The sequence below is a fragment of the Neodiprion virginianus genome, chromosome 2, assembly GCF_021901495.1.
Source record: "Neodiprion virginianus isolate iyNeoVirg1 chromosome 2, iyNeoVirg1.1, whole genome shotgun sequence".
Taxonomy (NCBI): Eukaryota; Metazoa; Arthropoda; class Insecta; order Hymenoptera; family Diprionidae; genus Neodiprion; species Neodiprion virginianus.
In genome coordinates this window covers 3,754,753-3,770,228 of record NC_060878.1, presented here as the reverse complement: position 1 = coordinate 3,770,228, position 15,476 = coordinate 3,754,753, and the positions used below count along the sequence as shown (strand labels likewise).

Genomic DNA, 15,476 nt, shown 5'->3' with positions numbered 1-15,476 from the left:
TCTATTTCATATACGTATAAGTCTATGCTTGACAAATGTATGCAGAGATGCCACGGACGTAAGAAATACAGTATACATCCGTGAGAGATGCGCAATATCGGATTGCGCAACTATTCAATGCTTAGCAGCGCCACCAAGCGGCTGCCGTGTGAATTGGCCCACTGGGTAGAAGTTCGGTGAACCAGTTATTTGTCTTTAGTCTTCTTGCTGCGTTCTGCGTATTCGCACGGTCCGAAGTTCGGAATTGTCCACGGTGTAAAAATAAGAGGTGGTCCGACTGGCCCTCGGTCGCTGTGATTATTTTGCCTTGGTATGGTGGGAATCCGCGAGCGACCTCATGCGTCGATGCGAATGAGGTAAACAATAATGGCGGCGATTTAACCACACAGTATTTACTCTACGTAAAAAAAGCCACGTTAAATTCTAAAAATATTTTAATATAATAATAATAATATTATATATAATGCTTAATTACTTTATTATTAGCCCACACATTAATTATTGTGCATCCTTTGGGTGATTGATTCAGTGTGATTACCGTTTTCTATTTATCAAGGAAGCGTGCCGATGGAATTTTATTTAATCTTTGGTCTTTCGATTCATCATGCATTTCATTTTCACTAATAGATTGTCGCTATAGTCACATACATTCACCGTACAATCATTTTATTTTGTCAAATATTAATGTACCCATGTAATCTTCAGCGGCAGATTCGATGCAAACGTCACTTTCGTTAATACTGTCTGCTAGATCGCCGCCATTTTTGTTTACCTCTCCTCACCGACGCACGAGGTCCCTGGCGGATTTTTTCCGTACTGAGACATATTTTTACACCGTGGAAGCACAGAGTAAAAAATATTTCGTAAACGCAGATTTATCACTAAATAATTATCATTCGAGTTCTCAGTAATTATGATAATAACCGCCACAAATTATGGCAACAGCTAGTGAATTTGGACCGGATTCAGGTGGAAGAGTCAAGGTAGGAGCCTGGCTTCCTAACCTATATTTCATCACAGACATGACAGATCAACAACACATTGCGTGGTATACCACAGTGCAACATGCATACAAATTTGTGTCATGTTCCAAGGTCTGCGCCGTAACTTAACTACAAAATCTGCATTTTTTTTACAGGGTCTCACCATTGTGAAGCCCATCGTCTATGGAAATGTGGCTCGATATTTTGGTAAAAAGCGAGAGGAGGATGGCCACACGCATCAGTGGACTGTTTACGTTAAGCCGTACAACAACGAGGATATGTCGACATATGTGAAAAAAGTTCACTTCAAGCTACATGAAAGTTATAATAATCCAAACAGAATCGTCACCAAGCCACCTTACGAATTGACTGAGACAGGATGGGGGGAATTCGAAATCGTCATTAAGATCTACTTCCACGACCCAAACGAGAGGCCGGTATGCTTTTCATATTACCCTATGGATGGCTGACTCTTGAAGTTTTGAAAATGATGACTTCTGTATTGTTTTTGAATCACTGTTGGCCTTGTGTCTTCATTTGCAATAGTCAGTATACTTTATGTTTATTATAGGTGACTATTTATCATATATTGAAGCTATTCCAATCGACACCAGAAATACAGTTAGGGAAAAAGAGTTTAGTTTCTGAATTTTACGAAGAAATAGTCTTTCAGGATCCAACAGCTTTAATGCAGCATTTGCTAAGTTCTTCCAGACCTATGACACTGGGTGTTTGGCGCCATGATAATGATTGTGAGTAAAATTATTATAGAAATGAATTATGTTATATATTATGTATATTATACGAATTATATTGTTATGTAGAATATTTTGTAATACAACTATTATTTAATTTGTAGTCGAAGCCAAAAAACAGTCAACCCTTCAAGAGATTGTGGAGGCAAAAAACAAAATCAGGGGAGAGGTAACAGAGCTTAAGGAAAAACTAACATTGGCAAAAGAAACCATCGCCAAGTTCAAGGAAGAGATTTCTAAGATATCAAAAACAAACGGAGGTTTAAGTATTAGTTGATATTAATAGTTATTTTAATTATCAGATTGAATAACAATTATTTGATAGTTGTGCCGTAACTAAACTAATTGACAAACTCTTCTGTTATTTTTAAAATCATTTCGTACTTTCTTGTATAACAACAAAAATAAAGGTATAAAATAATATCTACATAAAAGGTACCTAAAAGATTAAAAAATATATCAACGCCGCAGTAAAGTGCGATTGATTGATAGAAAATGTAACTAAATTTGTTGATTTTATAAAAGCAGCTACTTACTTGGATATCAAATTAATGGCTCTATTAACAGAATCGCGTAATACATTGTTGGAGGGGTGACGCAACCAAGTTGATCTTGCTACTTGTCTCATAGTTGCACGTCGTGTAACATCTGGTTCCAAGAGATGCCTATTCAAATAAGAAGCTAATTTAATTTAGCTATTGAGATAATTAGAACTTTAAATTAACAATAAAATGACTCACGAAATTAATTTACAGACTGTTGAGCCAGCTTGAATTTTCTCATTAAATTTAATCAGTCTGTTTGTCTGTGCTCGAATCATGCTCGGCATATGGGCATCGTCAAATGGCATTGACGCAGTCAACATAATGAACAAAATGCAACCAAGCGACCAAGAATCATACATCTTTGGATTATACATGGTTCCTTGCAAAATTTCTGGCGCGGCATAAGCCGCACTACCACAGAAAGTGTCTGATAAAATTCTGTGCCCTTTTTCGTCGCGACACCATCTGGCAAATCCGAAGTCTATAAACGCATTTAACAATTAAATGTTATAAAAAATCGACTAATACTAAGAAGAACGTTAATATCGTGTTACCAGCAATTTTCACGTGGTCCTTTGTGGTCAACAAGACATTTTCACATTTCAAATCCCTGTGAGCAATATCCAGCGAATGTAAATGTTGAACTGCGGATACTATCTGTTTGAAGAAATGTCTTGACCTAGATTCAGTCAGAGCACCTTTTGCCCGAATATAATCCAAGAGATCACCTCTCTCACAGAAGTCCATGAAAATGTAAACATAACGTGGTGTGCTCAGAACATTCAATACTGTAACTATGTTCGAATGCCTTAATCCTCGCACTACCGACAATTCTCGAGGTAGAAATTTGGTGACAAATTCATTGGATGCTTTACACTTGTCGATGATCTTGCAAGCAATCTTTTGAATGTGATTATTTCCGGCCCGTTGGTATACTGTCTTAAAAATAAAAAACTGCTAATATTTTTCGTGACTCAACAATTAATTTTTTTTTTTATGTACATATGAGAGGGAACGCAGATTCTGATCTTTGTTGCAACGTACATACTTTGACTTTGCAGTAGGAACCTTCTCCTATAGTCTTTCCAAATGTGTAACCCTGATCTTTTAGATGCAGGTCAATAGAATTAGAACCAACGTCTTTGAATCTGGAAGATTCTACTTGGGAACTCGATGGCCGTAAAGACATTTCGGAAAGTAATCCACTATTAGCCCTGCTCCTAATGCAGTGCAACATTATTGGTCACTGCGTACTGTTTATGAAATATAAATAATAATATCGTTGAAGTAAAATGAATATAGAGGATTTCGTTTAGAACATGTTTATTTAAAATCAGATCTCAATTATCAAATAACTTTCAATATTCGGTAGCTTATTGTTCTACCTCACCTTGTTCGGACGCTATAACATGAATGTTGTGTCCCGTGCAAGGCCAAACTACTAAAATTTTTTTTACTGAAAGGTGTCAATTGAGACAAAATCTGAGTGCTACGAGATGGTCATTCCATTAAAAGTTAGAGTAATTTCGTGTTTCTCAATAAAAGAAAGCAAAAGACTTCAACCAGAAATCATTGGAGAGAGTGCTCTTTACAAAAAATGACTCTCCATGATTAACAGTTGAATTGATTGACAGTATCGCATGATTCTAGATAGCTTCATGCATCTCAGTTTCTAATTTTTTAAAAGCATATGTGGTAAACAAGTTATAAAGAAAATTATTGATTTAAAATAACGGATAAGGATACAATTGCAAGGCCAACGAGAAGCTTCTTATAGTATATACATAAAGGAATTATATTTTATTTTGTTATAAAATTTACTGTCAATATAATAATCTCTATAAGTCTATTAGGTTTTTCTAAATTAAAAATTAAAATACTTGATATAACTTAACTCGGTATTATTATCGTATAATATTCAATTAATTACAGCTTAGGAACTGTTAAGATTCTCCATGATTTGTTGCTGCATCCTGCGGCATGATTTAAAAGAGATATATATTATATATATATTTAAATTACCCATTAATTCTCATGGTATTTTTATATGAACTTTTGAACCAGCCTTCTAAATGCGAAGTAATATCGGTGATTGATTCATGTGTCAAAAATACATTTAATAGACAATGATGGAATATCACTAACAAATTGACAAAAAAAAAAAAATTTTCAATTAAAAATATATGCATAATTCAACATTATGCGATGAGTAACTTTACTCATATGATTAAAAATTGATTACATTGTATTTATAACGGATTGCAACGTTCCAAACTAAATAGATTCTAAGGCAATAACAAAGACAGGATCAGTTATTTATTTTATATAAATGTGAGAGAACAATGTTATTGCCTTTCATTCGTATTCCCTGCTGTTAAGAAAGGAATTATTTCTCACATAGATTAATACAGGTAACGCAATTTCTAAGTCTAGGCTATTGGAATGGATACATTATACCCAGTATTATGTGTTTGCGTACAATGATACGCAAGTTTAACATCAAAACTTATGTATCGAATACCGTATCGTTCATATCAGATATAAAAAATAAAACCTAATGGTGATCTGAATTATAAATTATAAAATTTATATTGTATTGCTATAAAACTTTTGTTTTACGAGTCAGAGTCGTATCGTTGATGGAAAATATCTATTAGAGATGCTTAAATAATTTGATAGTGAATTAGTGTCGCCAGAAAACAAATCAATTCCAATTTGCTAGCTAAAAATTGCTTAAATAATTATTATTAACAAAGTGGGGACAAAAGCTAAGACACCTATACTGGGAACAACATGATAGGATTGATTGATATGAATGATATGATTACAGAACATGTATCAGCAACTATTAATACAAATGTTGTCTTCAATTAAAATCTAAAAGTTACGAAAAGGTAGTCAGTGATTGCACGTAGCTAATGTAAAGTACCGTACGTACCCAGCCGTTTGCCGATATAGATGTAAAATAGAGATGACTGAGTACAGTAGCAGCAAAATGATAATTGTAAATTCAAATTGTTGTCAACCATAGTCTACGCTGAGTGCGCTGAGTCCTTTCTTCTTTATTGCTTCAGCAACTGCTCGTTCAAGAAAATCCTGCTGCTGATTATTCTCATCCCCTTTGTCTCCGACCCAGCAAGCATTTTCCTCATCCTGCTTCAAACTTCCGTATGTTTCATCGGAGGAAGCAGCAGATCCAGCCAAGGTATCTGCTTTGTTTTGCCCAATGCTCAAAGGACACATGCATCGATCTTGTTCAATTACGCTGTCTTCCCGAACCCAATATTCGTTTACCGGATTATTGCGACGGGCGGGAGGATCTGCACTTGGTACATAATTTGCGGTCAGTTGTACCAACCCGTGATTTTGAATGGCCATCGCGACTGCTCGGTCTTCCATATCGTTGGTGCGTGTAATAAGGCGAGGATATATATCGTTGAATGGTGGAGACATTACATAGTTTTCTAGAACACGGTTTATCGTGTTGTCTACAAAACCTTTGGCCACTTGCCTTGCCTGCCATTTCTTGAGACGTTCTCTGGCTCGTGTTTCAATCTCATTGCTTTCCTCGTCCTCGTAATTTTCTTCTCTACTTGCATTCCCTGCAACAATCTCTTCAGTTTCTATCTCTTGTTGATCCTAGGGAAAATGAATACGAATGAACGACACGTGCTTGAAAAATTGTACTTCAAATTAATTATTTTTGAGACATTTTTTTACTTACCATTTGTACACGATCTTTATCGCCAACACGCAGTCGTTTAGTGGGCCGTTCATCGGTGTCCGACTCCTCGGCGTCTGTTGCCATTATTTGTTTACATATAGCCAGATAAGAGAATGTTGAGACAATAGTGGAAGATGCAAATCAGTTTATAAGATAGCAAAACACTGGGACAAAGTAACCGAATAACATTGACCAAGCCCTAGAAAGTTGGAAGAAAAGCAAACTTTCACATACGTCGACACGTTATTCTAACGCGCTTTATCATTCTCTCGTTGAAACGCGTTTCCTGAGTCCGCTTCGCATCACTTCGTAGAACAAACTATGTAATTGAGGGTAATTAGAAACGTACGCGGTACCGACAGATTGCTGTATTATTGATATACAAGCCGAACGAACGGAACACGGGAATTGGGAAGCCCACTACCACTTTTTGACAGTTCTAAAATGGCGAATCTGGTCATACGATTAATTTATAAATTATACAATCAGGATAACATGTTTCTGTTGTACGGTCAAGGAATTACGGTATGAAAAAAATTTATTTCATGCGTAAATACTTGGCGCAATTTATTCCAAATAGAAATCAATAATTCTTTAAAAGTAGTTTGACGCGAGGCTATTTTTCCTCAGTCCCAAAATTTAAAATGGCGTGAACATGTGTTCGCGAGTTTGATGGTGCTACCCTTTTGTCGGTTTTTTGATATAACGTTAGAGTTAAATAATTTATTAAGACAACGCGGGGAAGAAATATAAACCGATCACCATGGCTGCTTGTGGCGATTATATCAGGACTGAATTTCCCTCTATAGATGACGATTTGTATAAGTATGTCGAAGGTATGGTTTACCAAGTTAACCTAAAAACGATTTTACATCATTTCTACTATCTACACATTCATTTAAATACGCTGAAATTTTTTAGGCATTCTTGACAGTTCTCGAGATGACTTTGAGGATGGAGACGAGGTTTACGAAGCTATTGGTGAGGTTTTGCACGAGGTAGCTGATAAGCCTGAGAAAGAGGTTAGGTCGGTAAAATATTCCGTTAAACTCGGTGCAAACCACGTCAAACTATGGGTGACTTTTGAATTTTATCGTCAGTGATTTCCAGTTATTTTTTTGTAAAAATTTCAATGTTAAATGCATATTGCATTCAAATTTCTTGACACCAATTGCTATTAGATGAAAAGCTCATCTGGACAAGAAAAAAAGCTGAGGTCCTTTCCAATTTAGTTGTCTCAGTATCTGAGAAAAGGTTCATATCGCTGACAGTAAAATTTTGAATAAACCCTGAGACAAAATCATAATTTCGATCATCTTGCAGGAAAATATGCAGGAGACTATTGGCAATGTTGAAAGGGACTCCAGATGGGGAATTACATGTTGGAAATGACAAACGTAACAATGGCGTGAACAAAGTATTAAATGCTCCGGTTAATTTAGGAGCAATGGCTGCAACCCTTGAGGATCAAGTTGAAGATATCAAAAGTATTTGGGTTACAACCAGGGATGACGGATCGGTAATTTTTTGAAAATTACACTCAACTGTTTATAAATTTGTAAAAAAAGAAAATCTTTCAAATATTCTAATAGTTTTGAATGGATCTATGAATTCTTGCTAGGGCATTTTTATGAATATATAGTGCATCTGGATATATTCAAACTCAGTGCTTCTTTACCAATGAATTGGAAAACATCCACATTTCCATGTTTTAGAAAGTGGATGCTAAAAAGTTGGAAAAGGCAGAAGCAAAACTGCAACAAAAACTTGAGAAACGAGTTGGTGGTGATTCAGGATCGGTAAATCGAAATGTCAACGCGACAGTTGCGTTGGAAACTGCCAGTGCTAGTCAAATGACCAGTAAAAAAGACAGTCGAATGGAGGGTAAAGGTGGGGTCAATAGAACACAGGATATCCGAATAGAGAACTTTGACGTGGCGTATGGCGACCGAGTCCTACTGCAGGGTGCTGATCTAACGCTTGCATTTGGCAGGCGATATGGTCTTGTTGGTAGGAATGGTCTCGGAAAAACAACTCTGCTTAGAATGATATCCAGGTAAAATAAAACATCTAGTGGTCCCTGATATTTTGGAAGTATCCTGAAACCCATTATTCTTTGATATAATGTGAAAACACTCACAAGATTTACTTGTCCGATTAAAATTTCTGGTACTCTATCTGATTGATTACCTTCGGAAAAGTTTGGACTTCATTAGTTACTATCAAAACAAGCTTCAAATGTTTGCTGCTAAATCTTTTCTCATTCATTTTAGTTCCTCGAATTACTAAAATCCATAGGATTACTGTTTCATGTAAGTCATAAATTACTTATCACCAACATTTTTGCCCCATTGTTCTCAGCAAACAGTTACGGATTCCTACACATGTACGAGTTCTTCATGTAGAGCAAGAGGTCGCGAGTGACGATACGTCAGCGCTACATTCCGTGTTAGAATGTGACCATGAGCGCAGTGAGCTGCTTAGCCGCGAAGCTGACCTCCAGTCAGCTCTGGATCAGGGGGGAGGAGATTCTATTGGTGAAGAATTGGCGCGCGTTTATGAAGCTATGAGGTTAGCAGAAGTAGATAAGGCTCCTGCGAAGGCAAGCGCCATTCTTTCGGGTCTCGGTTTCTCTGTTGAGAGGCAGGCATGGCCCACTAAATCTTTTTCTGGTGGATGGCGCATGCGCTTGGCCTTGGCTAGGGCTCTATTCTCAAGACCCGATCTTCTGCTCCTCGACGAACCCACCAACATGCTTGACATAAAAGCCATTCTCTGGCTTGAGAAGTATTTGCAATCCTGGCCCACAACTCTTTTGGTCGTTTCTCACGACCGAAATTTTTTGGACACAGTATGTATCAAAGGATTCAATGCACGGAACGTATTTTTATAATTATACTAATGAACCTTTGTGACACCTTTGAATACAGGTACCGACAGATATCCTGTATCTTAAAGCACAAAAAATTGAAGCTTATAGAGGAAATTATGATCAATTTGCAAGGACAAAAGGTGAACGAGAGCGAAATCAACAGAGAGAATTTGAGGCACAACAAGCTAAAAGAGCCCATGTACAAGAATTCATTGATCGTTTTCGTTATAATGCCAATCGTGCATCCAGTGTTCAAAGCAAGATCAAGATGCTGGAGAAGTTGTATGTTTTCTTCTAACAAATCTTTGCTGTACTGTTTTTGCTCATATTTTCGTTAGTAGATCGGATATTGAATGAGGTTTCAAAAATTTTTAGACCTGAGTTGAAACCAATGGAGAAAGAGGGAGAAGTTACGCTTCGTTTCCCAGAAGTGGAGGCCCTTAGTCCTCCAATTCTCCAGTTGAACGAAGTTTCGTTCCGATACGACAGCAGCGGAAGCAATGCCGATTTCTTATTCACTGGTGTAAATCTCACAGCCACTTTGCAGTCGCGCATCTGTATAGTGGGAGAAAACGGAGCAGGAAAGACGACGCTTCTCAAAATAATTACAGGGAAATTAAGCCCGACACGTGGCACAGTACATCTTCATAGAAACTTGAAATTTGGATATTTCAGTCAACATCACGTGGACCAACTAGATATGCGTGTCTGTCCTGTCGAACTACTACAAAATCACTTCCCAGGTACGTGTTACTGAAGATTATCGTTGGAAACCTGAGTTGTAAGGTGTAAAATCCAAGTTGACCAAGGAAATTTGGTTTTTTATCAGGGAAACCAATGGAAGAATATAGACGAATGTTGGGCAGTTTTGGAGTCAGTGGAGACTTGGCATTGCAAACGATAAACTCACTGTCCGGAGGTCAGAAATCAAGAGTGGCTCTGGCTCTGATGTGCGCAGCAATGCCGAATTTCTTGGTACTTGACGAGCCCACAAATCATTTGGATATTGAGTCTATCGAAGCTCTTGGGAAAGCACTTGAGGTTTATCAAGTACGGTTTACAATGATTTGTAAAAGTGAACGAAATTGCTAGTTTTATGCGTCATAAATCAAATTTAACAACATTTATCGAAATTTCCAGGGTGGCGTTATATTGGTATCGCATGACGAACGTCTTATCCGTATGGTATGCCACGAGCTATGGGTGTGCGGTGATGGTGGTGTGCGATGCATTGAAGGTGGCTTCGATGAATACCGCAGAATTATAGAAAAAGAACTTGAGGCACAAAAGTCGTGATTGGTTGACCATTTTTACGACTAATCACTCGTGCCAACCAAAAACCAACGCACTTTTCAATCTTCGATTCCGTGATTAATCTTTCTCATTGGTTGTTGAAGTTATTTTTCATTGGTGATAAAATGAACAGAATTACAGACAACAGTTCTGCATAGAACCTGTGTAAAAAGCAACACTTGATTATGAAAATTCCCTAAATGAATTCGATGAAAGTAATACATGGGTAATTGAGAGTCATGGGTTCGTGACGTGGACAGGACAAGCAATCAGTCACATTTCATACTGAATTCGGGGTAGGTTGGCTATCGACGAGAAATATATAAAAGGAAAATATATAAAAAAAAAGTAAATTAAAAAAGTAAACTTATTATATTATCGTTGCTGTACATCTAATTTAATAAATCAATTATTGATCACTCTGCTAAAACAGTCCGTCTAATTTAACCGCCTTACCCAAGGATTTTATAATTAAAATATTGGCAGAAAATGTTCACAATTAAAAACAGGTAAAATATTCACATTGCACGGTTTAAACTAGGAATGAAATGAACTAGAGCATCAAAGTTAACAGATCATTGATTAATCATTTGGTATTCCAAAGTTTTTTTCAATTTTTAAAACTTTACTAATGAACATGAGCTCATTCAACGTAGTGCAGATTAGTGACTAGACAACAGAGTGCATTAGTTTAGTAGTTTCTAATATTGTAGTCAATTTTTATTAAGTTGACTGAAACGTAAATAACGGCGTTTTTTTTTTTTTTTTTTTTTTTTTAAATAAATAATTTCAACAATACTAAAATAGCTGATGAATTTGTGAAAAATATCAAGATAAGTTTCGACCATTTAGCATTGATATACGTGCGATTCTAAAATTCGAATTTCCATTTAGCGCACTTACCTCTATCCCTCTATAATACAGACTCTAACTTAATATGGTCTATTATTGATTAATACATTCCGTATCTTTCTAATGACCATAACACAATATCATATTGGGAGATAAAAAATGAAAAAAAAAATGTACATAAAGATCTTACTGTCGACTGTTAGGTGAAATAGACGTATGGAAGACTATATTTAGTGAAATATTTAACAGGCGGACGAGGCTGCATCACGTGGCCACTGCCTTTCTCCATGAGTTGAATTAAGTTGAAGCATCGTGTTGGGGGTTGTTGGCGGTGGAGCAGGAGCCTGTTGTTTAGCTGCTGCAATATCCCGACATAGATTCATTGATTCATTCTTTAGATATTTTTTTCCTTATCAACCTCCAAAACACCCATTACAGCTAAATACCCATCAAATTAATTTTAACAGTATATGCAGCATGCAATTGATTTAAATATACATATATGTGCTCTTTAAATACAGAACAGTTGTTCGGTTAGGTGCGATATAATTAAATTAGTAAAGATTATTAACACAGTTATACATTTATAATTCTTTAAAGTATTAACTACAGTCCATTGAATGAAGCCAATTTGCCGTATGCACTAGTAAATATCCGAAATAAAAATTCGAGTTCCATATACCTTGTATTAGAGAAATTATTAGTCGCGTGTTATAAAATTATTTTGTTTGAATAAAGCTGCATACGGTATTAACATCTGATTACTGATCGAAACACTTTGCAAGAAGAGGGAAGAACGCCTCGAAACGTATCGCGAGAAAAGAGAAGCGTCGCATTTCCAGGTAATTGAGAAATCAGATGTAAATACCGAATGCACTATGTATATGAGTAAAAACTAGATTAATGGAAGTGTTAATTGAATCAGATATGCCGCATGTTATGATAATAATTGGAACCCATTAGTTATTTACAACTTAAAAGTGAAAACTGCAGATTCGCTACTTACTTGTAATCTTTTCTGTGGAGATGTGAAATCAGACAACGGTAGTAAAAATTAAAATAGTGATAGTATGGACTTGTTTTCCATATTCTTTCTTATCTACCGATACCAAATAATGTTATATTACCATGCACAAAAACTGAAATGTATCAAAAGAAAAATCAGTCAAATACTAAACCTTGATCATTGTAACTCTAAACATGAAGAAAGTGCAGTTTTAAAAAACTCTCTCATTGTACAAGTTTTGTCTTGTTTGTAGTTTAGTGTAATGTACAGGAATGCATGTATTAAATAGAACTGTATGGCTTCATCTAATATTTATCATTGAAAGAATCAGTAGCATAGATAATATGAACTGTTTAATACTAAGAATAGTAATGGCAACGCGAAGCTGTAAATCTTATTGTTATTTCAATAGAATAGACCAGGTTTGCTTTTCTCTCATAAAATAATATCTTAATAGTTCCCAAATCCACAAAGATTTGTGACGAAAGAGGTAAGGCACGTTTAATTTTCTTTGTTTTTTTTTTTCATCCTTAATCTACTCGTGGTTCTCGAAATATTTACAACATTTTTTCGAGCACAATATTTTTTCTGTTCAATAATTATCAAGACTATACATTGATCGTTCATTTACTATAGTAAACGCTAAATCTACCATATCTTCTGGCATAATTTTGCATATATGTGTAGTGCGATCGCTGGATGAAATCTTAGGAATTATTGATTGTCCCTTGGATGAAAAATTTCAATTCGGCATATTAGCAGTTTTAATAAAAAAAAAAAGAAGTATTTTCTCTGCTTTCATTAAGATCAGCGATTGAATAATGAATAGAAAATTCTGTCTCAAGCCATACGTATTTTTGTGGACCATGCATATGGACAGTTCTATTACAAATGCAATATCACAAACATTCAATTTTGAATTTTGCTATTTGATTAGTTGAGAGAGTCTAAACACTAAGAGTAGTAAATAAATTTGCCTGCCTTACCTGTCTGTGCAATAGCATGCAAAACGAAGAATAGAATACTAATGAATACATATGAAGCTGGTAGCATAAATTATATATACATATAAAGTGTTATACAAGCTCCAGTGATTAGTCAACAGCAGGGTATTGTAATTCTGATTAGCAGCCAGAGATGAAAGGACAAATCATGCATCAAACTCTGAAGAATGACGGCTAAGATTGAAGCCAAGGATAGACTGAGGACTGAAATTTCTGGGGCTGGTCTCACCGTTTCTGCTGTTGTAGACTTTTGGGAATCCCTTGAAAGGTTCTGGAGGTGGAAATGTTGAGGCAGAATGAAACGTGTCGGCGAATCTTGTCTCAAAATCCAACCAGCTTGAAGATTGGCCGTTACGCATCATCGAAGAACCTCTTGTAGGAGGCGTTGGTGGAGACGGAGGGGGTGGAGCATGTCTTTGATGCGAATTGCCAGATCGATGAATGGGTGGCGGCGGGGGAGGAGGCATGCTCGGTGCAGCTGTTATTCTAGAGGGAGGAGGTGGTGGTGGTCTAGTGATGGGTGGTCTTAAATGGCGAGGAGTTGGCCTAGGAGGTGGAGGTGGATGTGGATCGTTCAAGCAATCTTGAGATTGATGAAGGGAAGACAGGGTTGGTGCAAGAACTGGAGGAGTCCGAGGCACTCGCATGCTTTGGGCTCTTGTAACACCTCCGCTGGATGAATGAAGACTGCTTAAATTAATCTTTTTCGGAGGTGGAGACGGCTTCTGTGGGGCAGCAAATTGCGGCGGAGACGGTTTCTGTGGCGCCACAGATGAGGGTGGAGGCGGTTTTGGAACTAATGTTGGCTTTCCAAACCCTCTTGATTGCTCTGAATTCGTTAAAGCCGAATCAGATACACTCTGTAATGTGAAGGTTTGATTAATTTTAATGCCTATTGATGATAGTTTTTTGTTTCAGATAGGTCACTGAAAAATTATCTGATCAAAAAAATCTTTACTAAATTAGAATTCTACCATCCAAACAACGAACCAAAACTAAAATAGGTTATACCTGGAGAATTTGGGGTTTCTGTGTAGCTGGTGGAGGAATGGGTGGCGGACCCCTTTTGGTATTTGTGTTTGCATTACTAATGTGTGTAATATTGGTGCTGACATTATCACGTTCTGTAACATTTCCTCGTTCTGTAACGTTTCCACGCAGGCCAGTCGGTTTCAACTTGGGCATACCACCAGCGAATAATCCGCCAAGACCGATTGGACCAGTGTTACTATTATTATTAATACTACTGCCGTTAGAGCTGGAGTTGTTATTATTTCCACCAGCAGATGATGAAATGCTAGAGGACTCGCCTCGAATTTTTCCTGAAAATAAAACAACATCAAATTCTCCAAGCAAATAAATAGGATTTGGAAATATTAAACATGATTGAAATAATAACTTGTAGATTCACGAGTGATATAATAACACAAAACAAGATGTGCCATATATTTGTACAGACATCACAATGCGAGAGTTCTATTTGCTACCAGATATAGAAAGAGCATCACACGAAATAGACCTAAGGTGTCTCAATGCCTTGCATTAACTGTTGTTGGTTTGCCCCCGATAAAGTGTGATGGGTGATGGAATTTACAAGATTCACTCAGAATGAATGCAAATCTGTGAGTAGTTTAGACGATACCTGCAATAGCTGGAGCACTTTTGTCGACGGTAACGGTTTTTTTTAATGGTTTGCCAGCTCGTATTGATTGTAAGAGCATATTTCTGCCTTGATCGCCACCAGAATCCGATGAGACTGGTAACTTCATCATTGGAGGCGGAGGAGGCGGCGGGCCTGACATCGTTGAATTTTGTAGAGTGAACTAAAAAAAAATATGAACCTTTGTGATAAAGATTTTGAGCGGTGGTTGACCGAGAGAAATATTAAGATATCATAATGTTGACAATCTCTTGAATACCGTATGAAGCAATGTGACAGGAGTAATGATTTAATTAGGGTTGGGTCATTTTCCCCCCTACAAGGATATTTAGGTTAGAAGCGATTGAGGTTCTGTGTTTTGAATACGGTGCTTGTTGGGCGTAAATATTTAACGGGTGAATTCGAAATGATAAACTGAATTAAAGGGGAAATATATTGTTGTTGGATAATTACCGTTAATTCAAATAATATTGAACCGCTGCTCCGTCAAGTATGCATAACAATATTATGTGCTAGATAAAACAGCGATTTCTGACAAGCTACGTTGCATGTGTCATCGCCATCGGTAAGAAAGGGTAATCATTTGAATTCCATACACGGACTGACACGAGCCATTGACGCGAAACAGTGGATAGATTATGAATGCATTTTCAGCAAATCACACGTTTGTATTCCGCCCACATATTTTTATTGTTCAATCTATTCAATTATTCTGTTCCACGCGGTAAATTGGATTTATTTTTTCTCGATACAATTTAAAGTAAATTGTTAAATGTGTGTGG

General features: G+C 36.7%; 5 protein-coding genes across 13 annotated transcripts; 2 read left to right on the top strand and 3 right to left on the bottom strand.

Moving 5' to 3' along the window:
• Positions 1-163: 163 nt before the first annotated feature.
• LOC124298912 (YEATS domain-containing protein 4) lies at positions 164-4,435 on the top strand. Of its 5 annotated transcripts, none has more exons than XM_046751563.1 (5): positions 164-356; positions 706-983; positions 1,139-1,420; positions 1,657-1,735; positions 1,843-4,435. In XM_046751563.1, exons 2-5 carry the CDS (start codon positions 936-938, stop codon positions 2,013-2,015), a joined length of 582 nt encoding a protein of 193 aa, XP_046607519.1. In that variant the 5' UTR covers positions 164-356; positions 706-935; the 3' UTR covers positions 2,016-4,435. The 5 variants fall into 5 exon arrangements, with proteins under 5 accessions (XP_046607519.1, XP_046607517.1, XP_046607515.1 ...); XM_046751561.1 differs by having other exon boundaries at positions 169-310; positions 874-983; positions 1,555-1,735; XM_046751559.1 differs by having other exon boundaries at positions 169-356; positions 1,555-1,735.
• On the bottom strand, positions 2,363-3,472 carry LOC124299186 (testis-specific serine/threonine-protein kinase 1-like). Its single transcript, XM_046752186.1, has 4 exons — positions 3,332-3,472; positions 2,838-3,237; positions 2,492-2,764; positions 2,363-2,403 (listed from the first exon to the last, which is right to left on the bottom strand). The coding sequence occupies exons 1-4, from the start codon at positions 3,470-3,472 to the stop codon at positions 2,363-2,365; spliced, it is 855 nt and encodes a 284-aa protein (XP_046608142.1).
• On the bottom strand, positions 3,590-6,422 carry LOC124298911 (uncharacterized). Of its 2 annotated transcripts, XR_006906913.1 has the most exons (3): positions 6,008-6,422; positions 5,222-5,922; positions 3,590-4,256 (listed from the first exon to the last, which is right to left on the bottom strand). XR_006906913.1 is itself a non-coding variant. In XM_046751558.1 (2 exons), exons 1-2 carry the CDS (start codon positions 6,089-6,091, stop codon positions 5,305-5,307), a joined length of 702 nt encoding a protein of 233 aa, XP_046607514.1. In that variant the 5' UTR covers positions 6,092-6,422; the 3' UTR covers positions 3,590-5,304. The 2 variants fall into 2 exon arrangements, 1 of the variants encoding a protein (XP_046607514.1); XM_046751558.1 differs by having other exon boundaries at positions 3,590-5,922.
• Positions 6,423-6,635: 213 nt separating this feature from the next.
• LOC124298906 (ATP-binding cassette sub-family F member 3) lies at positions 6,636-10,382 on the top strand. Of its 2 annotated transcripts, XM_046751549.1 has the most exons (9): positions 6,636-6,843; positions 6,929-7,034; positions 7,331-7,526; positions 7,723-8,063; positions 8,369-8,858; positions 8,938-9,161; positions 9,255-9,622; positions 9,709-9,929; positions 10,020-10,382. In XM_046751549.1, the coding sequence occupies exons 1-9, from the start codon at positions 6,771-6,773 to the stop codon at positions 10,173-10,175; spliced, it is 2,175 nt and encodes a 724-aa protein (XP_046607505.1). In that variant the 5' UTR covers positions 6,636-6,770; the 3' UTR covers positions 10,176-10,382. The 2 variants fall into 2 exon arrangements, with proteins under 2 accessions (XP_046607505.1, XP_046607506.1); XM_046751550.1 differs by lacking the exon at positions 6,636-6,843 and having other exon boundaries at positions 6,929-7,029.
• A 143-nt stretch (positions 10,383-10,525) lies between these two features.
• On the bottom strand, positions 10,526-15,305 carry LOC124298909 (formin-like protein 3). 3 transcript variants are annotated; one of them, XM_046751552.1, is made up of 5 exons: positions 15,148-15,305; positions 14,677-14,857; positions 14,046-14,356; positions 13,264-13,894; positions 10,526-11,382 (listed from the first exon to the last, which is right to left on the bottom strand). In XM_046751552.1, exons 2-5 carry the CDS (start codon positions 14,834-14,836, stop codon positions 11,267-11,269), a joined length of 1,218 nt encoding a protein of 405 aa, XP_046607508.1. In that variant the 5' UTR covers positions 14,837-14,857; positions 15,148-15,305; the 3' UTR covers positions 10,526-11,266. The 3 variants fall into 3 exon arrangements, with proteins under 3 accessions (XP_046607508.1, XP_046607510.1, XP_046607509.1); XM_046751554.1 differs by having other exon boundaries at positions 10,526-11,379; XM_046751553.1 differs by lacking the exon at positions 15,148-15,305 and adding an exon at positions 14,954-15,043.
• Between the last annotated feature and the right edge of the window lie 171 nt (positions 15,306-15,476).

Bases quoted from the DNA above. Each gene is read 5' to 3' on its own strand.
- LOC124298911 (XM_046751558.1), bottom strand. From the start codon at position 6,091: ATGGCAACAGACGCCGAGGAGTCGGACACCGATGAACGGCCCACTAAA. The intron at 5,923-6,007 runs GTAAGTAAAAAA...CATTTTCCCTAG, and splicing joins ATAAAGATCGTGTACAAATG to GATCAACAAGAGATAGAAAC.
- LOC124298912 (XM_046751561.1), top strand. From the start codon at position 936: ATGGCAACAGCTAGTGAATTTGGACCGGATTCAGGTGGAAGAGTCAAG. The intron at 984-1,138 runs GTAGGAGCCTGG...TTTTTTTTACAG, and splicing joins ATTCAGGTGGAAGAGTCAAG to GGTCTCACCATTGTGAAGCC. The intron at 1,736-1,842 runs GTGAGTAAAATT...TTTAATTTGTAG, and splicing joins TTGGCGCCATGATAATGATT to TCGAAGCCAAAAAACAGTCA.
- LOC124299186 (XM_046752186.1), bottom strand. From the start codon at position 3,472: ATGTCTTTACGGCCATCGAGTTCCCAAGTAGAATCTTCCAGATTCAAA. The intron at 2,765-2,837 runs GTAACACGATAT...ATGCGTTTATAG, and splicing joins GGACCACGTGAAAATTGCTG to ACTTCGGATTTGCCAGATGG. The intron at 2,404-2,491 runs GTAAATTAATTT...TTATTTGAATAG, and splicing joins TCAAGCTGGCTCAACAGTCT to GCATCTCTTGGAACCAGATG.
- LOC124298906 (XM_046751549.1), top strand. From the start codon at position 6,771: ATGGCTGCTTGTGGCGATTATATCAGGACTGAATTTCCCTCTATAGAT. The intron at 9,623-9,708 runs GTACGTGTTACT...GTTTTTTATCAG, and splicing joins ACTACAAAATCACTTCCCAG to GGAAACCAATGGAAGAATAT. The intron at 9,930-10,019 runs GTACGGTTTACA...CGAAATTTCCAG, and splicing joins AAGCACTTGAGGTTTATCAA to GGTGGCGTTATATTGGTATC.
- LOC124298909 (XM_046751552.1), bottom strand. From the start codon at position 14,836: ATGTCAGGCCCGCCGCCTCCTCCGCCTCCAATGATGAAGTTACCAGTC. The intron at 14,357-14,676 runs GTATCGTCTAAA...TTTTATTTTCAG, and splicing joins AAGTGCTCCAGCTATTGCAG to GAAAAATTCGAGGCGAGTCC. The intron at 11,383-13,263 runs GTGAGACCAGCC...GGGATATTGCAG, and splicing joins AGTCTACAACAGCAGAAACG to CAGCTAAACAACAGGCTCCT.